The sequence below is a fragment of the Pogona vitticeps genome, chromosome 2 (genome assembly GCF_051106095.1).
Source record: "Pogona vitticeps strain Pit_001003342236 chromosome 2, PviZW2.1, whole genome shotgun sequence".
Classification (NCBI taxonomy): Eukaryota; Metazoa; Chordata; class Lepidosauria; order Squamata; family Agamidae; genus Pogona; species Pogona vitticeps.
In genome coordinates, this window is record NC_135784.1 from 201,530,240 (window position 1) to 201,558,155 (window position 27,916).

Below are 27,916 nucleotides of genomic sequence, written 5' to 3' on the forward strand. Positions count from 1 at the left end.
ATAAACTGAAGAACTACACAGAAGAGATATAAGAATGACAGATGCCTTTGAAGAAGAATACTTCAGTGAGGAGTCTGCAGCTTTAGAAGGTGAAGAGAAAGCTGCGAAATATTGCAGTAGTATAGGACTGCCACAGTAATTTCCCATGCAAGCACAATGATTTTACAACAAAGACTCTTCCTTTATAAATGTTATTCGTTGAAGGGCAGCTATACGAAGAGGCATAGTGTACAAGAAAAAAGTATATTGAAATATGACAGGGTGAGATAAGATGCCACATGACCACAGTTAGTTAAGAATTATATCATAAAAACCTTGCTAATAAATATAAACACACTTACCTGGAAAATACCTTACAAAGCCTAACATTTTGGCCTGTTGGAATAATGGAAGAAAAAAAATTAATGTTTTAATTTGCAAACATACTAAATAAAGTCTGCTGCTTATGTACTGCCACTTAGCACTTAAAGCACTCTGGGTAGTTTACAATTTAATTACTGTATGCAGGCTATACATTTCTCCCCCCCCCCCCAGCAAACTGGGTGCAGTAGTCAGTTTAGCAACCTCAGAAGGATGGAAGGCTGAGTGTGTTTTTCTCGCATGCAAACTGGGGTAATTAATCTCTGGCATAGAAATTGTTAGACTGTTACAATTTTTGTCAAAGACATTTTGACCCCTCACAGTCTGAAATATGGTTGGATGTGGATTTACAAAGCTCTTCAGCAAACACCAATGGTGCCTGAGTCTCTGAACACTGAAGGTGGAATGGAGACTTCATTTAGACACACATGGGCATGAACCAAGAAGCAACAATGACTTGTAGTTCCTCAGCATGTTCCCTTACCACCAGGTGTTAGGATGGGGCTGGCAGCCCCTTTGAGTGCAACATGGCTATAGTATCAAAAACTCATGTGAGTTTGCAATTTGGATCAAAGGTGCTTGATTATGGATGCACAGTACATATGTCTGTGGGAGAGAGAACTAGGAATCCATTTTGATGTCCTCAACAGAGCTTTGATGGAGGCACATCTAACTATAGATTGGACGAATGTGAGGCCTAGCCTTCAACAAGAGATGAGAGTGGGCACACCGCACGAGCGCCGTTTTGCCGGATCAGAGCAAAGCTTTATTTAGCCCAGCATCCTGCTTCCTACAAGGCCCTGCTCCTAGTTCTCAATACAGACTTTCCTTTATTGTTTGTACCCAGAAATGCCTTGACTCTGAACATGACATTTCAGTTGCATTATAATAACTGCTAACCACTATCAGACTGGTCTTCAATAAATTTATCTAACCCTCTTGGGTGACCCAATGGGTGTCACATCTCTTGCCAAAAGATTCATTCAGTATCATAATTTTGCACACTACATTATTGATGGAATATAGTTAAAAAAATTCTTGAGGCTCATCTTTTCCCAAACACAGTGGCAAATGCTTGAACATGGCTCCCAGACTATGTTGCTGCATGCTTCTGGTTATGATTCCGTAGCATCTTAGTGAGACTGCATCCCATTGGACTTTGAAAGGACTTAATTTTAAGGAGACATATGTCTGATTGTAGCTGTAATCTTCCAATCATGCAGCCCTATGATGAGAGCAACCACTTGCTGACTGCTAAGGTGGAACTACGTTTTCTTAGGAGTAACATCTGCACAGCCCTGTTGAAATGTGTGAAAGCTCTGCAAGTGTGTGCGTTTCTTTTTGTACCTATTTAAACAACAATACCCACACCCGTCCTCAACTGATGTATAATTAACAAAAAAACAAATAATTGTGATTTTTTAAAAATGAAAAAATAATAATAATTGCAGAGTAAAATTGTTCTATCTTTGAGCCATGTACTTATAGAGTTTCATAAGATCACAAACAAGGTGGGCTATTCTAAAGTGCACCTGTTTCTCCTCCCTTTCAGTGCTGAGATCCTTTCTCCTTCATTTCCAGTCAACTGTAGGCAGCCTTTTAATCACCTCCTTATTGAAGTTTGTGACAGCTGTCAGGGGTTAGATAAAATTCATTTGGGATCCCCGTCTAGATAGCAGACTGCCAATTGGTCATTCTTGCTAGAGTTTAATACAATGAGCCGTCTGTAGTGCTCATAAGTGCAGTCCCCAAATTTGAGGAACGCTGTTGTATATTGTATTACATTGCTACTGAAAGCCTTCTGAGGAAAGAATAGGAGGCGTTGACATTTTGTTCCTTCTGACCTCTAATCAGTTGAGTGGTCAGTTCCTGGTACTAGGCTCAATTCTTCCTAACGTTTTATTCGACTAATATTTCACCTGATTAGCAGTGGCTGTTTAACTTGTGCAAAAGTTGCTTGGTTTGATTTGTTTTTCCAAGAATTAGGTTGGCACACTGATGCATAAGCTGCCCAGGATGTTGACAGTTAACCACTTGTTATTTGACCGTGGTCAAATATTGTCAAATTACTCTGTGGAGCCAAGAATACAGCATACCTTTGTATCCAGTGCCAACCCTACCATTTGGCAGGATGAGAAGGTGGATGTCTCAAAAAGCTGATCTTTGTTGAAATGCCAAAAAAGAATATTTTATTAATTCGTTTTTAATTATTTGATGCTTCTGTGAGACTTTGCTATTGATTTTATTGTTATTATCTTGTTCTGTGCTATTTCATTGCTTTTTGTAGTGCTTAGCATTTTTCTTTTTTAAAAAATTCTTTCATAAGCTATCCTGGTCATTGTGGAGCAACATAAATACTGTATATTAGAAGCTAAGTCTAAGAATTCATTAACTTTCACATATATTAAATAATTTTTAAAAGTTAATAAAATGGAAAAGAACGTTTTTAAAATGAAAAAATATATAGTTAAGACAGGTATCAGGCCTGTTGGTGAACTAAAGGGTATTTTGTTTTTTGCAAATAATAATAATTAATATATACACACACACAGACACAGACACACACACACAGAGACACACACACACACACACACACACACACACAGAGAGAGTGGTGCCTCGCTTAATGGGTGCCCCGTTTAATGACAAAATCGCATAGCGATGAAGATTTTGCGATCGCAAAAGCGGTCGCATTGCGATGTTTTAAATAGGGAAAAATCGCTTTGCATAGCGATGATTTTCCAACAGCTGATTGGCGGTTCCAAAATGGCCGCCGGGTAAAAAAAATGGCTGCCCGCTGTGTTTTCGCACCGATTCCTCGCTTACCGGGCAGCAAAAATGGCTGCTGTATGGAGGATTTTCTCTTTAAGGTGAGTTTTAAGCCCATAGGAACGCATTAAACGGGTTTTAATGCATTCCTATGGGCTTTTTATTTTCGCATACCGACGACATCGCTTTGCAACGATTTTTGCTGCATGGATTAATTATAAATACACACTGTATATAAATACAAGAAATTGCTTTATTGGGAGGGACCTCAAAGGCATTTAGTCCAGCAGAAAATTCACTGCTAAGCATAGACTGTTTGAAAGTATTTATTAAACAACTGAGTGAATCTTTCTTAACCAGTCAAAAGGCGCTTGACCAGCTCTGAAAAATATATTGAAACAGACATGAACTCACAATCATACTCTTTCTTGTCTCTGGAACACATTTTTATAATTCAGGCTTCCTTGTTGAAGCCTCACTGTCACTTCCTCCAAAGGGAGTCTGCTTAGGATGCCAAATTCAATGAAATACAGACAGCCAACAAAATCATGAAGACTGCTTTTGTCTTTGAAAATACTGTATCTTAGTTTTTCATGTGTCCTCTAATTACCTTGCCTGGCCCATTAAATTACCTTGCTTGCACATTCAGTACATCTAGAAAACGGTATCATAGACAGTAACATAAGTTCAATGCAGGCCAGCTGTAAAGAATGGTACAGTATTTCCAAACCTTGGATTATTCAGTAGTTGGTAAGTGTACAGTGAATGATGTGCTCTTATTCATTAATACTTGTTATTCTTTAAACATCACCTTTGGGAAGTGTCTTTTTAAATGGAAAAGCAGGCTAGAGAATATTGGATGTGTGTGGAGGTACTGTGGTTTAAATCCAGTGTCATGGTGCTACCTGTTCATGCATGCAATGGGCCTTTCCTGCCACTTCCTCCCCCTGCAACTCCCTGCACCAACCTAAGCCTGGCCTTGAGGCAGCGAAGAAACAACCTTATTGGGTTCTGGCATCTATTATTTAACGCAGTGGTTCCGAACCTTGAGAGGCTTGTGAGAAGTGCAGTTCAAGAACATCTGGGTTACCCAAGGTTTAGGAACCACTAATTTCAAAGATCATACATTGTCTCTATCAAGTGGGGTGGGTAATATGGGCCACCTGCGTCCTCTTGCAGCCCAACAAGGCTCCACAGCTCCATTTGCATTTCAAACTGCATTGTTTGTGTCAAAAAAAGTGTGTACGAAGCACACACATATTGTGACAAAGGATATTTGTGTACCTACTGGAGTCATGGTGCTGTTTAAAACAAGGGGGAACAGAGGTTTTTCAACTACTTCCACTGCCATGTTTTGGTGTTGAAAAGTGGTGGTATTGAGGTGAAGCCACCAGTAACTTCCAAGGGGCTGAAATGGCTTCCTGTACCCGTCAAAACTCCCTACTCAATATAGGAGTTGCATCAGTGTCATACCTTCTATAGAGCCACATAGTGTTGGATACTGGAAAATAGTGTGAGTGTATAGCAGAGTGAGACTCAGCATGGAGTAGGGTGTGATATATGCCCCAGGCAGCAGATATGTTTGTATACCTGTAGAGGGAAGCAAACTGTCAATTTCTTGGAAGTGTGTCTGTGCTAGTTAATTCTTTGAGTTATACCTTAGGGAGCTTGTTCCCATTTCTTCCTTTCATTTTATAATGCTAAGCTAGTATTGACTGTATTCATTTAGGGCTTAATCAAGACCGAGCATAATTTAACCAGGACAGTGGTTAAATTAGCCTAGCAAAGTTAGGATGATTGTGTTATGTGGTCGAAATGACTAGATAGGCGGGGTATAAAAACAATAAATAAATAAATAAATAAAAATTATCTTCTATGACTGTGGTTATAGTTTGTGTTCTTATTTGTATAGTATTGATCTCTACATAAAAGCATCACAGACATCTATAACATCATGATTATCTTCTGATATTTTCTTTTCTATTTAAATGCAGCTGAATTCCAGTCAAAACATGGTGGCACTGGAAGCTCTTAACCCCTTCCCATCATCCTGTTTTCTTGATAAAAATCCTACTTTCGAAGCTTCAGAGTTTTGTTTTGTTTTTAAAGTCATGTTAACTCCCCACCTCCCACCCCCAGCTTCTGCAATAGCTACTTTGTGCATCTAGCGGGAAGTTAGATGGCTAAGAAAATTAACACATAACAAATAGTAAAGTAGAAGAGTTCCTCTTTAAAAGATTATTCTGTTTTATGTAAACCACCCAGAGTAGACACATTCTAGATGGGTGGTATATAAGTTCAATAAACAAAATAAATAAATAAAATTAATTATTCTCAAAGTTTTGGACACCCTAATTAAGTGCTTTCTTTTTCGGTCCAAGGAGAACCTGTAAAGAAAGAACCTAACTCTTTCATTCTTGTTTGAAGTTTGTTAAGCTATCTACCACCTGTTACATGAAGGGGAAAGTGGTACAGAGATAATTCCAAACATCCATTCCCATGCCAACCAGCAGGGAGAGCTTGAAAAAAAAAGGATTGCTGCTGGGTATTTACTGATGCTACATCTAACACCAGGATTTATTCGATAAGTCATCTGTCAATATGCAGAATCAGTACAAGTAATATCCATTTAGCTTGTGCATGTCTGCTGTAAAAAAGCAAAACCAGAACGATGCTCAGGTTGAAAGCAGATTTGTTTTCTCTGCTGCCTATCAAAGCCTGGCAGTGTGCAGCTGCATCACCTCCTGTGACAGCGCAGATGATACATCCTGAAGCACCTCCTGTGACAGTTCAGATTATTATACATCCTGAAGCTCCTGATCAGCATCCTCCCAATACGGATATTTTCTGCTTAAAAAGCCAGGGAGGCAGGGTGGGGGGAAACCAATCTGCTTTGTTTTATTGGCTTGTCTCTCTGTTTCAAAAGCATTAGAAGTGATGCCTTAAAATACTGAGCCACAATGAATACGTTTCATGCTGACTTAGAAGGCATACTCACCTCCATCGGGCAGAGAAGCGAACGATTCTTTGTTTGCATCTCTCTTCTTTTTTGCCTGCCTCTCGCTCGGCCTCATTTCTGCAGCACTGCTCACTACCGAAGGAAGCAGAAGGGATCAACTAACAGAGCGAGGCTGACTGAGAAGTGGGAAACGGCAGGCCGCATTTCCGTCAGCCTGAAGACTCTTCGTTTGCTTGTGGTTTTGCATCTTTAGTGCCTGGCGTATTTATAGGGAGATATCACAGTGGCGATTTGCAATATTATTGGTTTTCAGTGGTGAGAGTCCTGTTTGTTTTTAAAGGGGTGGAGAATAACAGGACACATGTGTGACAGAAATTTAAATCGGAAGCTTCCCCTTCCCCTTGCAGCTTTGAGTCAAATGAATGCTGAAGGCCTTTTCTGTGTTTTTTGATCTTTGCTACACTGACTTACTTATAAAGCCATGCTTGAATGCTAAAAGGTGAATGAAGTTGTTCATTCTGGACTTGGGTCTTTTGTGTGTGTCTGTCTTCCGTTCTTGCTTTCAAATTAAACATTGGTTGGGTTGTGATTGGATCAGATCAGTTAGGCTGCAGTATAACGTGGGTAAAAAACTGCTAGTACCATTATGTCCTTGCCCATCATGGTATTTTCCAATCCTATTGGCTCAGAGGACTTCTTATTCTAAGCCTGGGGCTTTCTTTCAGCCTAGCACTTCAGAACACTGTTCACTGATCAGATCAGGAAAATGCTATATGGTTGGCAACTGTAAGACTTGGGCATTGCTTTGTACAGCAGTAATGTTTGTATAGAAGTCTCTGGAGGTTTTCTAGAACTTTAGGGTTCATGGTCTTTGCCTAGCATATTAGCCTCTTAAACTGGTGCCAGGATTCACCCAAAGAGCATGAGGGGTCGAAACATTCAGCTGGCCAGAAGTAACATATCCTTGTGGGGGAGCTCTCCTGGGTCCTGAAGAATCTATCCTCTGCTTCTGTTATTTGGGACCCTTCTCTCCTGCTTCTTGTATATCACTATTGTATGGCCTTATCCTTCCTCAGTAGCATACAAAGTCTGAATGGAAAAAGATGTTCTGTAGCTGGCCCATACAGTTTGTAAACTTGTTCCACGTATCATTCAATTCTATTAAGAAGCTTTTGGATCCAGATATGCTTACAGCCAGTCAGCTGAAATTAATGACATTTATTTATGATTAAATTGTCCCACTGATTTTAGTGAATCTACTCCAAGTGTGACTCTAGCCCAGTACGGATAGCATGAATAAAAATGTCATTTGTCTTCTGTCCTGTCAGATATTCACTGTTTGACACATGGTTCTCCTTAGTTCGCCAGATACTGACAGCAGCTGATATATATGTCGGTAGTGAGCAGTGCTGCAGGCGAGAAGGGTCCCAAATAACAGAAGCAGAGGGTAGATTCTCCAGGACCCAGGAGAGCTACCCCACAAGGATATGTTACTTCTGGCCAGCTGAATGTTTCGACCCCACATGCTCTTTGGGCTTATATATATATTGCTAAAGATGACACTGAAAGTCCTTTCACAATTTCATTTCTATATATATATTGAATAATGTTTGTGTGAAGTTGGCCCATCACCTTTGCTCTATTCACTGGACACAAAAATACTATTAATTATACCTGTTCTTATCCATAGTCCAAATAAATATTTCAGTAGTACACAGTCGAAAATCAGACAAAAGATGGAAACACCAAACCTAAATGTGCAGAACATGATATTTCTGCGTTACAAGCCCATTTGTCATTTTCTGGTAATCTAGCTACTGAATCCTTCCCATCATTTTGGGTTATCTAGAAAAGTTTTCATTCAGCCTGTTTATCCATTAGCTGTTTATGTAATAGTGAAAGGAAGAGATTGTTGAACAAAGAAAATTAAATTACATCCTAAAAATGTGTGTGGTATCTTTTAATAATGTTGTGTTTAACTCTTCCAATTCAACTACTTCATGCAAGTGAACCTACTGATTTGATATACAGTATGTTAATGTCCACCAGTATCATACAATTTGCATAGACGTATGTGTGTGTTAAGTGACTGCTTCTACATTCCCTAAGGCCAGTTTGTACATGTGCATACATCTTTGATTGTTCAGCACATGGCTATATGTACAGATTTACTGCAAAACTATGGTGTTTAAGGTAATGTAGGTGGCACAAAGATTCTGTCTAGAGTTGGGAGGTCTCATGGCTTGTCCTCATACGGTGCACCTTTAAGGAAATAATATGCATATATGGAACAACTCATAGCCTTGGTGTCTGATGGGAAGTTGATCTAATGCAGTTGATCTAATAGAACATGTTTTCTTTTTCAGGGTGGCAAATGGAACACTTCATTACAATTTCACTAATTTGGATAATTTCATGGATCTTCTCTGGGAAAACAAGCTACATCCAGGTACATTTCTCCATTCTGAGTTCCGCTGTTTAATTGTTAGCTACAGATACTTTGAATTCTGTACAGTGGTCAACATTATTTCAAGTTCTGTTCAGTGGCTGGCTCCCATTGAGAGCTACAGGAATTCAACAAGCTAGTGTTACAATTCACTTTAAGTTAAACTTTCACCATCTCTAATGGGAATTTTTGTCATGTCTCAAGGGCAAATGGATGTTTAGGCTTTCTGCAGTCTGTGTAATAATGTTAGAAGCAAAATCTATGTGCCCAAATCAGCCAAATGGCTGCCTATTATTTCCAGGAAAATGTTTAGCTTACACTGGTAGGTGAATGGCTATATGAACAACTTTTAAAATGACAGTGTGTGAGCTTTGCTTGCTTGTGAAAATGTGACACCTGATAGCCATATGGTGTGTCTAGTATACAGGAAGAATGCAGCTGTTGTTGAGCAAGCCCATTGGGGAGGGGAGGGGGTTACGGGGAGGGGCAATGGGTCTATCCAGAGATGGCATTTGCTGCATGTAAAGTGTGTGCTTTATTGCAGAGGTATGGCTCCCCTATGCTGTTCTTAAAAACACTGTAAAGGAGTTAGTCAGGATATGGCCATCAACAAGTGTCTTGTTAACATTCAAGAACAGGCAAGAACCATCTCTACCTCTCACAGGGAGTGAAACCTTTTTCTAAGGGAAAGCTGTGTTGGGCTGTACTACTTCAGACTGAACTTGTTGACTGATGTGAGGGGACATTCCTCCATTAAACGAGAGAGAGGGAGAGGAGGAGGAGGAGAAGAAAAAGAAAAAGAAGACTGGCTTGTCAAAGAACAGGCTTCTAACCTAGCCTTCTACATTGCACTTGCCTTTAGTCCTTTTGGCACATAGAGCAGGTTATGTGGATCTTGGGTGCCCAAATCAGGACTAAAGGACGGTTGCCGTTTGTGAACTGAAAACACTATTAATACAAGGCTAAAAAGTATTTGGTGTCTTTGTCTGCTGTCCTAAACCAAGGGTTCGAATTGATGGGAAGTCCTTCAGGTTACTTCACTGACTTTGAAGATAAAATCCAGGTGGTACAGTGGAGGAACCTGATTACACAGTTGGCCAGAAGGTACATAGGTGAGTTAACAAAGTTGGCATTTGTTAGTTAAATATTGGCACAAAAACAACTTAATTTGTCCAAATGTCCATTGTTCTTCTTAATGAACCATACTGTAACCTCGCTGAATGGCCAGTTGCCAGGGATGTTTGAACTATAGATTTCCTTCTTTGGCAAGTGATTGGACTCAATTCTTGGGCTCCCTTCTGGCTCTCGATGCTATTATTCTGTGCTTCTGTGGCCCTCAGTTTGAATGCTTTGTATCTAATAAAGTGTATAAGGTAGGAATCAGGTGAATTTGGAAACATTACTAAGGATTTTTAATATATAAGCAATAAACATTAGCCCAGACTAGTTAGAGCTTAGTGGATTTGACAGCAACAAATTGGGACCAAAGTGTAGGACTCTGAGGACTGTAGAGCAAGACTCGGCCAAATTTGGAAGCCTGCCCATGAATGTGCTCCTGTCTTGGGCTGATGTTGTGCACGAACACATGCTCAGAGACAGATACAGTGGGGTCTTGACTTGAGAACTTAATCCGTATTGGAAGGTGGTTCTCAAGTCAAAAAGTCTGTAAGTCAAGTCTCCATTGACCTACAGTGCATTGAAAACCGATTAATCCCGTAACAGGCCGTTTTTGTTCCATTTTGGTTTTTTTCTGGTCTGTAAGTCAAATCTCAGTCTGCAAGTCAAACCTAAATTTTGCGGCCAGAGAAGTCTGTAACTCAAAAAGTCTGTAAGTCAAGCCGTCTGTAAGTCAAGGGTCCACTGTAGTTCCACTGGAAGAGACCTTTGGAACAATAGCCCTTCAGCTGAAATGTTTGTTTGTAGACAAATGAAACAGTATTGTATAATGTTATAAAGATATAATTAATACAAGTTTCACCTCTAGAGCGGTATGGACTACAACATGTTTCTAAATGGAATTTTGAAACTTGGAATGAGCCAGATCACCATGACTTTGACAATGTGTCAATGACAATTAACGGTAAGCTGTTTTTGAATCCTTCCTGTTTTTAACTGAGAGTGGAAAAAGAAGAGTTGAGAGGTCAGGATTGCTGGAAAAAGATAAATACATGTTCCATCTTAGCTCTTATAAAAGCCTAACATGATTGCTCTGTCACATAGATGGTCCCTTTACCATTCAAGCTCTTAAAAGCTTAGTCAACATACATAAGTTACCCATTTAGGTACAAAGGTTACTCCAGGTATATTACTGAGATACGACTGAGTAAATTATACAAATGAAGTATTTTACAGCAATTTCAGGCAGGGACAACATTTCCATTCCTGGTTTAGCCTGTTTGTCAAACCATGAATCTTTTGACTTATTTTCTTGTTGAAAAAGGAGATTTGGACATATTTCATAAGCCAAGGAGAACAGAATTGGCAGCTATGCATATAAAGTAGAATGTAAATTGGTGTCTATGGGCCCTGCTCAGCTTACTGAAGGACACAGCAGCCCCATCTCCTTTGCTGTTCGGTATGCTGCTAAGGAACTGACCTAGATTAGGAAATTGTTTGTGGGGACAGACCTACCTCCCAAGCCTTTTGACAGAGAAGTACTGAGTGTGCCTGCCAGCTAGTTGTAGTAAGTCATGTACCTGCAGAAGGAGAATCCACTCAGCAAAACCTCATATGACAACCAGTCTGTTCACCGTGTATAACGAAAACAAAGCAAAAAGAGAAAAAAACTTGTGGCACTGCAAATGATACTACTACTGCTTTATGAGTACATTTATCTGCAGTTAGGATGGCTAAAAAGTGTTTTTAATAGTGTGTGCCAGAAATGTATTGCAGCTACTAGAATCTCAAGCAGAGCGTGTAATCTAAAAGACATGATCCAGTCACAGATTTCAAGAGGTCCCCTTACAATAGTTCTTATTTTGCTGAATTGTAACATATTTAATATGTTTTGAATGGCAAGGCATTTTCTTCATCTCATCTCAAGACATTGCTGTCTAAGTGCACAGAGTCTGTGATGATTCTTCTATTTGACTGCTAGGTTTTCTCAACTACTATGATGCTTGCTCTGAAGGATTAAGACGAGCTAGCCCTCGCCTGAAATTTGGAGGTCCAGGAGACTCCTTCCACCCATTCCCCAAGTCCCCAATGTGCTGGAACCTCTTGAGTCACTGCTACAACGGAACAAATTTCTTCACTGGAGAGACAGGTGTCCGGCTGGACTATATTGCTATGCATAAGAAGGTCAGCTCCATGTTTTGATTGGTCAGGAGTCAGACATGAGGGACATGGCTCAGGACATGTAAAAAATTTCCTGTCCCCAGTTGAATGTCCATATCTATTTGCTTTCATTCACTAAAATGCGTAATAAAAAGCTGTCCATCACAATTTGTAGAGATTCCCATTTTCATATGTCATAGCATCTCTATATTCGGCTTTAGAGTGTTCAGATGCTTTGGATAGAGTACCTTTTTGCAGTCCCTATGGGAGTCCTGTAGTGGGGGATAGAGCAAGCTAAGGATCTAATCAGTAACAATAGTCATAACAATATTTATTACCGCAGGGATCTGGGAGCTCACTTCACATCCTAGAACAGGAAACTGAAGCCATGGGGCAGATCCAGAAGATCTTCCCAAGTTTTGTCTCCGTGCCTGTATACAATGATGAAGCAGATCCCTTGGTAGGATGGTCGGTTCCACAGCCATGGAGAGCTGATGTAACCTATGCAGCCATGGTGGTGAAGGTAAGTAAGGCTAGGCTTGATGATCAGATGTTGCTAGGAAATATACAACACTCTCTATTTCAGTTTTTCATTGGATGATTACAGCAAGGATTAAATAAACACTTGGAACTCTTTGGCTCAATTCTCTGTTTGCTCTGACAATATCCCAGGTATCATTCTCACTGGGTAATGCTGTCATCTGCACAGCGCTCTTTACGGGAGCTTAATTGACATTAAATTATAGCTGGCCTCATGATTCCCTGCTGCCTTTCCATCACAGCAACATACATTACTAGTTGTACACCACCTAACAGAAGCAAACTATATTTGCAGCATTACAATTTTTTCACCTGAAGGAGTGTGCGTATATGTGGGGGGTGGGGTCAGAATGTAAAACAGAATTAGGCATTGGCTCCCAAGTTTGGGTCCCCAGACGTTCTTGGACTGCAACTCCCAGAAGCCCTTGTCAGCACAGCTAGTGGTGAAGGGCTTCTGGGACTTGTAGTTCAAGAATGTCTGGGGACCCAAGGTTGGGAATTAGTGCCATAAGGCAACAAAGGGGAATTACAAATGGGAAAGTGTCTTGTCTGGACCCCTCACCCCTGTTCTGTAAGTGAGACAACACTTGTGTTATTGTCTCTCAATAGCAATGAAACACCATTGAAAAGAACAGCATTGTAGGGATTGATGGGTGTTAATTGACCTCTTAAAGGAGAGTAAGCGAGTTCTGCCTCAGTCAGCTTTCTTTCTGTTCAGCGTTAATCAGTGCATGTATCAAAAATAAAGATCCACCTGTCACAAGGTATACTCAGGCACCCATTTGGAGGCTTGCCCCTTCCATAGTTTCTGGCTAGCACTGTGTGAGAATGTGGGCCCGGCAGTGGTCTGAGGATCTTGTCAGGAAATTCATCTGGTTGTCTCAGACCTGTAGTGTGCTTGAGTGTCAGTAGGCATATGGAGAAATCATAACATATAGATGATGGCAGGACTGACTTCTTTTCTTCCTTCCTAACTACCTACCTAACTACTTACCAAACTACATACCTGGGAATTTTATTGTGTAAAGATTATTGTTCCAGCAGCTTTTTCATGTAAGGCAATGAGTCTGAACATGTGCAGTTCCTCCAATGTACCCAGAATTACTTTTTAAATTAAATTATTTAATTTTACATTTAGTATTAATAACTTGTTCCATTAAACACTCGTGCAACATGTCAGGATGGTTACAAATTGGCTTCCAGCATGCAATTTCCTGCTTTCATGCAATGCTGCAACAGCAGTTGACTTTCCAGAGCTCATACTGTATATTGGGGCAGACAAATGGTGGCTTTCCAGATACAGTGGAACCTCGACTTACGGACGTAATCCGTATTGGAACGTTGTTTGTATGTCGAAATGTTCGTAAGTTGAAGCAAAATTCCCCATAGGAATGCACTGAAAACCAATTAATCCGTTCTGGCTGTGTTTCGTTCTTATCTAGAGGCGCCGTTCGCAAGTAGAGGCATCAGTTCCCATAGGAACTAATGCAAACCGGTTAATCCGTACTCTACCAGTAGGGGAGAATTTTTTTTCTTTTGTCTTCTTTTGACCTAAGATGAACTTCGGTCAAAAAAAAAAAAAAGAGCTGGAAAGGAGGGAAGGGGAGGGAACACCTTTTAAACAGTACACGTTTTTTGTTCATAAGTCAAAGCTCCATTCGCAAGTCAAAGCAAAATTTTGAGAACGGAGTGGTTCATAAATCAAAATGTTCATAGATCTGGATGTTCATAAGTCGAAGTCCCACTGTATTTAAGGACTGCAATTCCCAGGCATCCTATCCAGAATAGTCAAGGCTGAAGGATAATGATTAGCTATGAGCATCCAGAATGCCCCAAGTTGCCCACTCTGCCCTGCATGGGCAAGCCGCTCCTTGCTTAGTTATCATGAAGTAGGCCTTTATAATATTATCCTGTATAGTGGCCTACCACCCTGTCACTTTTTGCTTAGCAAGTTTAGGCTATGAAATACATTGTGAATCATTATGTAGGGCAAACCCTGCACCCTTGTTGCGACCCCACATCGACCCACACCGCTGCCAAATGATCGTTCTGTCTAATCCAATGTTGCTCAAATGGCCCCAGAAATCATATTATATTATCTTGTTTTTAGCTTTACATCACTTACATTAGTGATGGAATAAAAAATAAGATGACATGTCTTAAGGTCTTGTAGGGCTCTGTGGTGTTGTGGGAAAATGCTTTGGCACCCTTCTGCACAACAGAACCAGTGTAACAAGAGTAACAACAGCAAGAGAAGCCTGCAGGGCTACAAGGGAGCCAGTGCCCTTAAACCAATACAGTTGCCCATCCATGCCCTACTGACTGAAGGACTGTGTTGAATGAGTCATGAGCCTGTCACAGAAAGCATCCCTTAAAAAACATCCTAATTTATTAATCTTTTTAGTTAAAGAAATGGGTGTGTAAATAGAGTTAATGACTTAAAGCTCTTTAGCCACTGGGAATCAGGCCAAGACCTGGACAGAATATCACCACAGGGGATTTTGGTGTCCAAGCTTGTGGGTCTTATGGACTAATGACAATTAAAGGTTCCAGGTAAGGTGACTTTTCCCTCCTGGATTACCATCACATATCTGCTTAGGGATCGTCTTACCGTGAGGAGGAAAAAGATCTTGGTTTGGGGGGAAAATGTCCTGCCTCTGGGTTTCATGCTTTTACCATTGTATGATGTCATTATCACTGATCCTTTAGGATGTAGAATTTCTTCAATATGTGTGTGGCGTGCATCAGAAATTGAATAGATAAATTTGTCATTTTCCAAAACATTTTAGCTATTTTTAAATGTATCTCCCTGTAGAAAATTACATTGAATTTACACTTGTGTGGTCTGCTTCTCTTTGGAAGAAAACATGCAAGGCATATTTGTGTTTATAAATATTTTGAAGCAGCAGTAACTATGATATAATGGTAAGGAAACAAAACATATGAAGATTTCCACCCCAGAAATGAGACTTTTCCTCCTTGCAAGGAAAAGTAGCTCTTGAATAGCCCTGCAGTGGTGTTGAGGGGAAAAATGGTGTCTCCAGCTGGAATACCAGCCGTTCTCTCTTTTCTGTCCTGAGAGAGTAATACATAGATTCCTATATAAGTTATTATTTATTGAATAAATAAATTGAAGCCTCTGGCTACTGAAGCCCCAGGTGGCAGTGATGCCCCAGGTTGTGGTAAATATGCATGCCATATCTGATCTAAACCTCTTTGCATTTTAAGCTCTTGAAAACATATTGCCATTGCCTCCTGTCCCCCGTTAACAAATTGCTGTTCTGTGGTTCCTCTGAAACTGTTAGTATGCCACTTCAGTGGCTGGCCAGCATAAGGATTCCTCTCAGATTTTACATCCTCCGCAGCTGCTCCCTCTTGTCATGTGCAGGTTCCTGTTCCTTTCTCTGTACCCTTCTTTCTGACAGGCAGACAATTCTTCTGAGCTGTATCTTAGATAAGAGAAGGCTTCATCAAACATTCAAGGACTCACATTGCCATTCTCAGAATGAATGACTGGTTCTGCTGGGGTGGTGTTTTTATTGATTGCAGTTGAGAGACCCTTTTACAGCAGGTCTGGTGACAGGCATTAGTAAGCTTTCAAAATACTGCTGCTAGTACCCTCTCAGTGCCAGTTTGCTCTTGTCTGAACGTGTACTCTATGAGCTGCCTGTGACCCTTGTAGACAGAATCATATCCTCTCTCTCTCTCTCTCTCTCTCTCTGAATAAAGATCTTGAGATTTTATTTTGTTTGTTTGTTCTGGAACAGGTAGGAGAGGTGGTAAAGATTGATTAATGGCTTTTTTAAAAAAAAGATATTTCATTAGAATGTGCTCCAACTACATTTTAGCCACTTCAACAAAGTCCTGCAAATTCTTTTTAATAAAGACACTCATGTAGCATCCAATCCATGTTGGAAGGAATAACCTTGCTGATGCCAGATCAGAATGCTTTAAAACTGGAGAGATGCTTACCTGAACATTGGAGAGGAAGAGAGTTATATTTTTCTTTTTTTAAAAAAAAAGTCATTAAGAGCATGACAGGCAATGCAGCAGGGCAAAAGGATGTGCCTGCCACTGTTGTCTTCTTTAAGGACTAGCTGACTACTTCTGCATTTGAGCACTACTGTGAATGAATGCTCATCTGTTGGATGAAATTAAATACAATAATACCATGCTCTGAGGGGGTCTCCTTGAGTGGCCCCACCAGGCCATTTGGCCCCCACCCCACAGGCCCCGGGGGAGCCTGAGAGAGAGAGAGCGGGTCTCCAGGGCCCCTAGCTTGTGGTGGAAGCAGTGCTGCAGGTGGAAGGAAGGCCACGGCGCGAAGCGGGACAATTGGAAGCAAGTGCAGTGGTGTGAATAAGAGGCCAGGAGTTGCAGGGCTCAGGGTTGTTGCTAAACACGTCAGAGGAAGGGTGGGCGTGGGAGGAGGTATTTGAGCACTGGGAGCCCATCTTCTGGGCCTCCAGAGAGGTGCATACAAGGATAGAGGACAAGGGGAGCCAGCTTCTCCCACCCAGCCTGTTCAGCTGTGGAAAAGGTCAGGGACCTGAAGCACCAGCAGCCGAGCCTCCAGTTGACCCAGAGTCACCAGAGCCTAGGCCTTGCCCCCTGAGGGGACCTGCAGAGCCTGCCCTCACCCAAGCTTTGGTGCTGGGGATCCGAGCGGCAATAGGCACAGCAAAGGAGCCTCCAGGAGCCGCAGCGTTGTGGAGCTCGGTCCCCATCACCTGTCTTTACCAGCCCTCCTAAACAGACTGCATCCAAGATTGGCACTCATAGTCCCCCCCCCCCCACAGTTCTCCAGACTTGGACCTTTGGGGACCCCAGGGAAGTCAACTGGGGCTCCAGCAGGACTGACTGTGCCCAGAGTGGTAGTACTGGAAGCTTAGCCTGCTGGGAATGTAGGGGCGGGGGCAGTAAGGGCTGACTGTGTCTTTAATAAAAGATACCACGAGTGACCAAACCAGGCTGAAACTCTTCAGTCCTTGCCCCTCTGGGGGTGGGGGGGGTGTAGTGGGACTCACAAGCACAGACAAAGGCAAGTGTCAGCGGGTAGATGGCATATTGGAATGTTTTGCCTAGTGATCAGAATAATGGCATAACCAACAGTCATAATGTCCTCTACATGGAGATACTCTTTTTATAACATGAGCCACTATAATGACCTCAAGAGAGATGCATTGTATGTGAGCCATAGGTTAGGGAAAATTTGGCTTAGAGCCATTCAGCCCTGGAAAACCCAAGAATTGCTCTGTAATAAACACAAGATGGCATCATTTCCCTTGGTGTAGGGGTGACAAGCTGTTAGCATAAGCTGTTGATGACAGAAACTAGATCCAATATAGATGTGGCTTTTGAGAAGGTAAATGGCTCTTCCTACACCATACAGCCTTAAAAGAGCTTGATATTGGTTTCAGTAGCAGGCAGGAGCCACCAGCTGACTAGGGCACTGGGCAGAAAACTTCTTAAAAGTTGACCAATCTCAGGCAGACGGACTGAATTGTCCCAAACAATTTAATGGGTTTAGCTTCCAAGTAAAAACAATTTTGAAAAATCACACTTTTGACCGGAAAACACATTCTGCCATCTTTAGGATACAAATATTACCATATCCAATGTAGTTAATATGCTGTCTGTATTCTGAAGATGACAAGATGCACTATTGTGTCAAAAGTGTGACATTTTATTGTTCTATTCACATTTTTACTTGGGAACTAAACCCTTTAAGTTGTTTGGTTAACCCAAACTGTCTGTCTGTCTGTCTGACTGGGATTGGTCAACTTTTATTATGCTCCAAGAAAGTAGAATGTTTTTAAGGATATTAGAGGTAACACTGCAGTATATTGTTAGGATTTGTCCTTGGACGTCTCACTTCTCAAGTTCTATCAGTCTAAGGGGCTGAACAACCTTTTTGCCCCCTTGACACTATAGATACTGATGGCCAGTGCTTGAGGGCTGAATGTTGTTGCTGAACATTGCTGACATCTCCTGTTCCCCGGTAAAAGTAGTAAAGTGAACCACTGAAAGTCAACCCCTATTTTCCCATCAGGCTTAATGTTAAAACAGGGATTTGGTTCCTAGAGGCTTTTCATGCCTTATAAATGAAACCTCACTTCACCCTCATACCTCTTCTCCCCCTCCCTCTCTGTGTGTATGTGTCTATTTCTCTCTCCGTGTGTGTGTGTGCTGGTCATTTCACTCTGAACCTTCCAACCTCCAAAATTAGACGTCCCGTGATTATTCAAACCCTCCACTGGTCACACATCCCACCTGTCAGGACTACTATGTTGCTAATACTATTTATATGGTCCAATTTGTCATCCCTCCATGACAGGAGGAGCCCCAGCCCCTATTTCCATTTGGGCCATGATATACCATGTATTTACTTGGTACCTTACAACATATAAAAGGGCCAGTTTTGGTCTTGACTCGCTTAAAATCTATAATTCAAATGTTATCTCAGATGAATGGAAGGGAAAAGAAGGAATACCGCAGCCGCCGCCACCCTGGTATACACACATGTAATAAATTAGGGGTGCTATAAATAGAGTTTCCTGAGAAGATTTATAGTGGAACTTCTAAAATCAGTTATTGATTTTAAAGGCAGTATAAAATGCAGATTCTGATCTACATGGCTGGACATTATTTAAAAGCTGCCTTTCTACCCTGTGTGTTTTAGCAAAGACAGTTAATCCTTTTACATCTGATTAGTTACGCTGCTGAAATCCTCCACTTAAGTTCCTAATTTTAGTAAGGCTGGGGAAATTAGGTCAACACAAGCCATCACTGAGGCTTGTTAGTGGATCCTGATACCAAATCATAATGGTGCATTTCTTATTTTCATACAGTTCTTCACATAGATTAAATTTATTCCATAGTCAGATTAAAATACTCATTCGTCACCTATGCCGATGGGTGAGAAATGAAGTGGTAGGAAGAAAAATTGTGATCCTTAATTTTTTTTCATAAACTATAATCTGTGATGTTGGGTTCACAGCATAGCTAAGAACTTCTGTTTTAACTATTTTGTTTTATATTAGCAAACAAACAGCTTTCTAGTCCTTATGATTGTAAAGATATGTCTGAAAATAACAAAGTTTGTAAATTCCTATAAAACTCCCAGGCATCAAAGACGTATGGAATACCATTTCTTTGGCTTAAAAGGGCTTCCTTAGTGCTGCACCATTTTTCATTCCGCACCCTATGTGAGCAAAAGCAGATTAGGTTATACCAAGTAGTACAACTGCAAATTGAGTTATGCAAAATAAAGAAATCATGCAAATATGCTAATTGCTAGAGACACAGGAATTTGGATTGCCTTACTCCATAATTTATATTGAGCAGAATTTACAAAGCCCTAGTTATACCGCATAGCCATCTGCAAAGAAAAATCTAAGTAATATTCTCTTTATGCTGGAGTGAGTTGGTTGGCAAGAATCTTGGCAAGTCCTCAGTAATGGTACACAGTAGAGACTTAATACCTGTAGAGATGGACAAATCTTACTTTCTCCCTCTTTCAAATTCTGTCAAATTTGGTAAATTCTTTTCAGACACGAACAGATACGAAATTGGCAGATCTGTCAGTTTCACTTTCTTCCAAATTTAAATTCTGTAAAATGAGGAACATTCTTTGCAAAAGCAAATTGAATCAAAATCTTCTCCCATTCCTAATTCTGTGGTCAAAAACCTATTGCTGTTTTATGCCAGCATAATGCAAATAGTGTAATGTTTTGGTAATGAATTGCCACAAAATAAGAACTCCATGTAGATATTGTCTGTTGCACACTGGGTTGCACAACTCAATGCACTGATGCCAAATTCTCAACATGTGGTAATTTGCTACCAAAAGGTTACACCATTGGCATTATGCTTGTGAGTGTACGTAACTGATAGGATTATGGCCTATGTATCATATTTTGTGTGGCTAACAGAATAACTGGATCCAAGTATTAAAGGTGCTGTTCCTTCTTTGCTTTCCAGGTTATTTCCCAGCATCAGAACCTAATGATTGCTAAAGCCAATAACACCATCAACTACACTTTACTGAGCAATGACAATGCCTTTCTGAGCTACCATCCACATTATTTCACCCAAAGGACTCTGACAGCACGCTTCCAGATGAACAACACAAACCCCCCACACGTCCAGATGGTGAGGAAGCCAGTGCTTACTGTGATGGGCTTGCTGGCCTTGCTAGGTACAATAAACACTTGTTCTGAAAATTACTAATCCCATTGTCTAGTAACAGGAACCTGTCTCTGATGATCAAATTTATGTATATAAAATATATAAATAGGCTGCTCAGTGTTAACTCATCAGGGTAGGAGGATGTGCCAGCTCACCCACTTCCCTTTGGGCAATCTCCTGTCCTTTCCATCTGCTTCTGGTGGGAGTTCTTCTGTGATGTCATCCTCACTGCCATGGTTTAGTTCTTTAAAATCTAGCCTGTGCCATGCATGATTACATTGGGGAAGACCTGTGATGACTGAAACTGTGATAAGGCACTAATGCAACATAACCAGAGTTTGTCCATGAGACATCTGCCTGCTAAATTTTCTATGAACTTCAGCAATTCTCATATCTCTAGGTATGGTCTATACACACCTTTTCTTTCTGTCACTTTTCTCTCTTCCAATCTCCTTCTCCTTCAGTTCTTCTCGTATGCCCTCTTCTTTCCTTCACTCCTCCAGACAACTGGGCCTTTCAACCCTCCTTTCCTAAGCTCCTCAGTGACCCCAGGACTTTTCCAGGGATAGGTTTCCTTCCTCTTCCTTTCCTAAACGTCTTATATCACTTTTTTCTTGCCTGTCGAGAAGATTTTCTGGCTCCTATTTTCAGTATAAGGCCAGACAGTTGTATTAATTATGGTTTCAAGAAGCAAATCGGCTGCAGTGGTGCATATGAAATGTATGTTAGGGTTATTAATCTGTAGAGTTTGCAGATTTGAGAAAGAGACTGAATAGTGTGAGCATAGGTGAAACGTAGGGTTGGTTGTGTGTCAGCAATTTAGGGTTGATTCCCCATGCACTGAATTACCGTATCCAAATCACTGTTTTCTCAGCCTCACCTAAGGATGGCTGATAGACCAAGCAGAGGTTAGCAGGATCTCTTACCTCAAAATTGGGGGGGTGGATGGGTTTTGAGACAGTCTCCCCCACCCCCCCTTCTAATCACGAGCCACCTATGTCCTGTCCTGTCTTGTGAGGCTAAAGTGCCACTTTGGACTTCTTAAATAATGAACAGGATCCAAATTAATATGTTACTTATTTAGCCTCGATTGCTTAGACAACCATTTTGAGATGAATAGTCACCTAGTTTGAACCCAAGAGAACATGAGAGGCTATCTTGTACTATAGTCTAGCTCACTGGTTCTTAACCTTGGGTTACTCAGGAGTTTTGGACTGCAACTCCCAGAAGCCTTCACCACCAACTGTGCTGCCTGGGGTTTCTGGGAGTTGCAGTTCAAAAACATCTGAGTAACACAAGGTTAAGAACCAGTGGTCTAGCTCAGTATGGTCCATACTGAGCTCCCCCACCCCATTTGAGACAAGCTTCTTCCCAGTGTGTATGCATGCACACACACACATACATGACTCCAGGGAATGAACCAGGTACTATTTGTGTCACTTGAGCTACATCACCTCTTTAGAGATGTGACAAGTGCACTAAGTGCTCCAATACACATTATTTGCAAGTTTCTCAGGAAAAAAATATCAAGCCTTTTTTGATTAATGCTATTCTTACGTTTGTGTAGGGGAGGAGCAAGTCTCTGCCGAAATCTACAGTCCTGAATCAGAAGACTACAGTACTCTGGGCATCCTGGCCAGCCTACACAAACCAGCATTGCTACAGCTGGAAGAGAGCTGGCAGGCATCTATATTAGTCTATTCCAGCAATGATAACCAAACATCCTCGAATATCAGTGCTGTGACGATAAATGTAACTAACTATCCCAAACACAATGGTAAGTTGGTAGCCATGTCTAGAACCCTGACAGTTTCCTGAAATGATGCTTAAGCAAATAGATATCACATTCTATTATAGAAGCCATGACCAAAAAACATTCAGTTGTTCCATTAATCTATACGAACAGCTGAGCACAACCTAAACATATTATAAGGACATAGTGGAACATAGCATTTTAGAAGGCACAATCTGTTTTAACCAATCACCATTCCTCAGTTGAGGATCCTGAGCATGCAGTTTGAGAGGCATAGACAGGAATCTCGTCTTTGTCAAAGTGACTTGCTTGAGTGTTCTTCAGACAGCATTCCAGGCATACTTGATTTCTTGAAGTATTATTCTGGCTACTCCTATCTCCAGAGACCCACTAAGACCATTTATCGAATGAATAGTGCAAAACATTGGGCTTGACCTTGAAAATGAGAGAATACGATAAGTCGAAACCGCATATTTCAAAGTCACGGCCCCTGCCTTGATGTTGGTAAAACCAAACATTAACTTTTTACTTCCTTTTTGTCTTCTTGAAGAACTTGTCTATGTCACTTACTACATGGATAACTGCCTGACCAACCCATATTTGCAATGGAAAAAAATGGGAGCTCCAGATTTTCCTTCTCTGAAGCAACTGGAACAGATACGAGACATGGAGGTAGCATATGTATGGGGGGTTGTGTGTGAGAGAGAGAATCAGCTACACTAACAATCCCATCTGATGTGTGTTTCCTCAGAAACAAATCCCATTGAGTTCAATGAGGTTAAATTGTGCATAGAATTGAAGTCATGCTTTCCTAACCTATTCATATTTAATCAGAATTAAGCCAATTTGTTCATTATAGTGTTTTTTGTTGTTGTTTGAAACCCAATAACATAATAAAGGCTCTTGCCACTGTTGGGTGGGGCTGGCTCTAGTGTGGATAGGAATTTATCCTGGGATTTTAAGTCACTTTGTTAGAGTTAAAAGAAAGAAGGTTTCTGTCTGTGTTGCTTGGGTAATACCACTTCAGAGTATCATTTCTCCTTTTGATAGTCCCAAGAGTACTATCCCCACACAGTATCCTACACTCTCTCTTGGCTGACACTGCATTACCTCAGAGAATTCACATCTGCTGAGTGGAAGCATTCCCTGTTGGGTGAGACCCAGCTTGCCGAGGCCAAGTCATCTCTTTCAAAGAGCAGCCATCTTAAGGGTCCTGGGGAATCATCACTAGGGCATGATAGAAATATTGAGATGGTCACTGCTCCTGTGAAAAGAGGCTCTATTTAGCAGTAAGGGAGCCATGTCTGTCTGCAATCCACACCCAGCAAGCTTTACTAATGATCCTCAAAACCTAGTTCTGTGAGAAATGATTTTCTCCCCTTTTGGTACAGCATCCATAATTTCATGTGCTGCTGTCATACCTCGACTCAACTTCAGTCCTGAACCCACATATTAAAGAATTAAATCTAGCTATACTAACAGCAGCTTCCTTCTCAGTAAAGATGTTGAGGACTACATTTACATTTTTTGGTCCTTCTTAATTGAAAAGCTTCAAGTGCTTCAGCTTTTCCTCACAGGGAAGGTTCTCTAGCCCTGTTCCTCATGAGAGTAGCTCCATCTGTTACCCTGTCCCTTTGGGGCAGTAGTTCCCTTAAGAAATATTTTGGGCCTTAGGGAAAGGCAACATTTGTGGGCTATCATGTAAGAGAGAAGGAATCATCCTGGTGATTCTTGTCTGCTGGATTACAGCAGGAATCCCATCTCCATCTCAGAAATCCCATCTCTTCTGGCTCAAAACATCTTCAACTAAATGTGATGTAAATCACAGACACGAAGTTTGTAACTGTGATAGTACACGTCCGCTCTCCCCCTCAGGAAGCCCCAGCAGTTCTAGTCCTGTGTAGTGGCAGGCAGTTGGAGGCCTTCACCAGAGAATTATCAACCCTCTCTCCATGTTACAATTCCCTAGATGCTTTGGGAGAAAGCCACAGCAGCCAGAGCAGTTTAAAACAAATCCAAATTTTTATGGGAGGTAGGACCATGGAAGGGCCCTTAAAATGAAAGAAATGACCCCACTTACCTGCCACTTGTGCCTCTAGGATCCAGTTCCTTATATGAGGAACGTCAAAATTTGTTTCATCCCTTTTATGCTATCCAGATATTCTGCTCCCAGTGGGAATGACCTTTTCTGTCAAGCTGACTCCACAGAATACTGAGAAGGTTACATGAATATTTGTAGTAAGAATACCTTCACAAATGTGGAAATGCCTCTGCATTTGTTTTACTTTTGATAATGTTCTGATACTTCTCTGTAAGCACATACCTGAACCATGGGGAGTCTGCTGCTTGCTGTTCTGTCCTGAATCCAGAGGAAATGCAACTCAATACAGGCTTTTGAGTACTCTTGATTTTTCTTATACTTTGAGAGTATAAGAAAGGGAAGTGCAAGTTATTTCAGGAACACATGGGCACTCATGAACCAAGAGGAATGGGTAGTGAAAAGGTCCGTTACTTTTTCTGAGCTATCAGTTCTTTTCATCAAATCATGTTCCATCTGGTGTTGTGGAATCTCCCCACTCCTACCATTTCTGTTCAGAATTGTGTCTGGGGATAAATGAAAAATCTGGAAAGCCAAGAAAGTGTTGTGGAGTTTTGAATTTCTGGCAAAAATCTCCTTTTGCTATGCACTAGAAATACAGAGTTTCACAGCTGAGAAATAATCAGTTGCATGTTTATTCAGAATAAGTCCTTCTGTGGTCACGTTGTGGAGTTTTGAATTTCTGGTAAAATTCTGTTTTTGCTACACAATAGAACCTGGAGTATTGCGTACCGTTCTGGTTGTTACATCTCAAAAAAGACGTAATAGAGCCTGAAAAGGTGCAGAGGAGAATGATTAAAATGATGACTGGGCTGGGGCACCTCCCTTATGAGGAAAGGATACAGCATTTGGGGCTCTTTAGTCTAGAACTTATATTGTTATATTGTTCTATTTTATATTGTAAACCGCCTAGAGTGGTCTATTCGTCCAGATAGGCGGGATATAAATCAAATAAATAAATAAATAAATAAATAAATAAATAAATAAATAAATAAATAAATAAATAAATAAATAAATAATAATAATAATAATAATAATAATAATAATAATAATAATAATAATAATAATAATAATAATAATAATAATAATAATAATAATAATAATAATAATAATAATAGAAAAAAAGGCACCTGAGAGGGGACATGATTGAGACGTATAAAATTACTGTTACATAACAGCACTGATGTTACCTGTCTGTCATGGGTTTGGAGGGAAAGTTCCATCCTATGGGGAGTGGAAGGCGGGACATCAGGAGGAGGGGCTGTACTGTATAAATATGTGATGCCTGTGTGGTGAAGGAACAGACACACTGGGAGATGCTGAGAGACTGTGAGACACTGGGTTGGGACGAAGCAGCAGCTGGGGAAGAAGAAGCTGTTGTGGGAGTCTGGGTGTCTGACAGGGTACTACTGTGTGTCAGAGTACCAGCCTGAAAGGTTCAGGGGTCTGTTGGTTAGCCAGAACTGATGGGTTCAGGGTCTGTGCTTTAAGTTAAAGGTTCTAGGTGAACCAAACTGTATGCTTGTGTGTGTGAGAATAAGCCACGTTACTTTATTTTATTCACCTGATTGTTTTATTTACCCTGTTTGTATTTAAAATAAACCTTATTCTTTTGTTGTTTAAAATCCATCCCTGGTCTGTGTGACTTATTATAGGGAATGGTTGGTGGCAGCTTAGTAACTGTGTGATAGATCCCAGTAGGTCTGGGTTTGTCACATTGATTGGTGTCCAGCGTGTGGGATACGACTGGTCCAGTTGTCCAGCGGTCCAGCAAAGCCTTGGCAGGTGTGCCCAGAGCAAGGGGGGTCTAGTCAGGGACAGTCTGAGGCGCGTAGGTAATCTTCTAGGTGTACCTCACGGGGAGGTGCGCTAGTAGAAGAACGTGCCAACTGGGGAGACTTAGATTAAGGTGCTCTGAGGCAGCCTAGTTTTGGCGGGAAAAGCTGAGGAAAAACTGCGTAGCAACAGCGAGCTAGCTTGCCAGCTGAGAGGCCCAGCAGAGGGGGGTAGGCTCTGACTCGATACTGTTGCAACTTTAGTGCTGAAGAACAGCAGCAATCTCTAGGGAGAGCTGGTTCTGAGGTAAAAGGAAAAAAGTGGTCGTTTTATTTTGAGGCTTGACTTTTTAAAGCAGCCTGTTCTGAGGGGGGGTATGCCCTTGACTCGAAGCCAAGTAGCAGACATGAGTGAGGTGAAAGACCCCCAGATTGACCAAGGTTCTGAGGATGAATTTGGCTCAGTGCAAGGTGACAGCACAGGAGAGCAGGACCCAGAACTCAGAAAAATACTCCTAGCCCAACAGCATGAACTGAGGGTGAGGGAAATGGAGGAAAGATTAGAGAGAGAAAGAAGAGAGGAAAGGGAGAAACAGAGACAATTTGAATTGGCATTGGAGAGAGAGAAAATGGCGTTTGAATTAAGAAAACTGGAACTGATGAACCAGAACAATAATAATAATAGGGATTCTGAGGGAGGCCAATTGTCTAAGGCTGACCTGAAGAAATTCCCTGTGTACCACAAGGGAGATTGTCCTGAGGTGTTCTTTTCCTTAGTGGAAAGAGCGTTTGTGGACTTCTCAGTAAGGGAAACTGAGAAGATGACCATCATGCGGTCTTTAATCAGTGGTAGCCTGGCTGAGGTTTATGCCGAGATGCCTGAGGAATTGATGAAAGATTTTGCAGAGTTTAAAAAACTGGTGTTTGCCAGACATGGGATAAATGCAGAGCAGCTGAGACAAAGATTCAGGTCCCTCACCAAGAAACCAGAACAGACTTTTACCCAAGTGGGGGCCCAATTGGTGAGGCTGCTTGAGAAATGGCTATCGCAGGAGGGAATAGAGACCTATGAGCAGCTTAAAGACTTGATAGCCCTGGAACAGTTCTATTCAGTCCTGCAGGGGGAATTGAAATTCCAGGTGAGGGAAAGGAAACCGAAATCTGTGGCAGCAGCCGCAGAAATCGCGGATTTTATCTCCCAAATAAGAAAGCCCTTGGGTGAGGGGAAATCTGTAGGTAAACCCAAAGAAACCTACAGCAAGTACTCTCAGGGACCAGGGAAAAGCCAGCAAGGGGGAGGGGCCCATGGTGAAGGGAAGCCCTCAGGCATGAAACCAAGCCCTCAGAATTTGGAGGGAAAACCCAAACAAGAGGAGAGAGAATCAAAATATACCAGAAAATGCTATTTCTGTCAGGGAAAGGGTCATCTGATCTCAGAGTGTGAGAAATTGAAGCAGCTAAAAGGAATGGTGCCTCAGAATTCTAGTGGGACCAAGCCAAAAGCTGTGTTCTGTGTCCAGAAAGAGCAAGGCTCAGTGTCACAGAGGGAGCCTGTTGCCATAGCTACTCAGTCTGGAACAGCTACCTCTGCTGATCAGGCTGAGGAAAATGGTCCTCTGGTGGAGGTAAAGCGCTGCTTGCTGATAAAAACAGATTCTCAGTTGTTTGAGACAGCAGGGGTGGACGTAGGAATACTTGACCGTCAGTATAGGGGGCTGCGGGACACTTGTTCCCAAGTAACCCTATGCCA

General features: G+C 41.4%; 2 protein-coding genes across 4 annotated transcripts in view; one reads left to right on the forward strand and one right to left on the reverse strand.

The window, feature by feature from the left end:
- Positions 1 to 24,414, reverse strand: part of SLC26A1 (solute carrier family 26 member 1) — a 42,330-nt gene extending 17,916 nt beyond the window's left edge. Inside the window, exons 1-3 of one of the 2 annotated variants that reach the window (XM_078384821.1) lie at positions 24,374 to 24,414; positions 6,128 to 6,220; positions 342 to 375 (exon numbers count right to left, since the gene is read on the reverse strand). The gene's annotated coding sequence lies outside the window, so the exon portion shown is untranslated. The remainder of the gene's footprint in view (positions 1 to 341; positions 376 to 6,127; positions 6,221 to 24,373) is intronic. The other variant, XM_072991933.2, reaches the window with a different exon arrangement.
- Positions 1 to 27,916, forward strand: part of IDUA (alpha-L-iduronidase) — a 62,816-nt gene that overhangs the window by 24,559 nt on the left and 10,341 nt on the right. The window contains exons 3-10 of one of the 2 annotated variants that reach the window (XM_020807065.3): positions 8,455 to 8,537; positions 9,539 to 9,646; positions 10,519 to 10,614; positions 11,632 to 11,834; positions 12,154 to 12,333; positions 20,334 to 20,550; positions 22,108 to 22,317; positions 22,844 to 22,965. In XM_020807065.3, coding sequence (XP_020662724.3) covers positions 8,455 to 8,537; positions 9,539 to 9,646; positions 10,519 to 10,614; positions 11,632 to 11,834; positions 12,154 to 12,333; positions 20,334 to 20,550; positions 22,108 to 22,317; positions 22,844 to 22,965 — 1,219 coding nt within the window. The remainder of the gene's footprint in view (positions 1 to 8,454; positions 8,538 to 9,538; positions 9,647 to 10,518; positions 10,615 to 11,631; positions 11,835 to 12,153; positions 12,334 to 20,333; positions 20,551 to 22,107; positions 22,318 to 22,843; positions 22,966 to 27,916) is intronic. The other variant, XM_072991935.2, reaches the window with a different exon arrangement.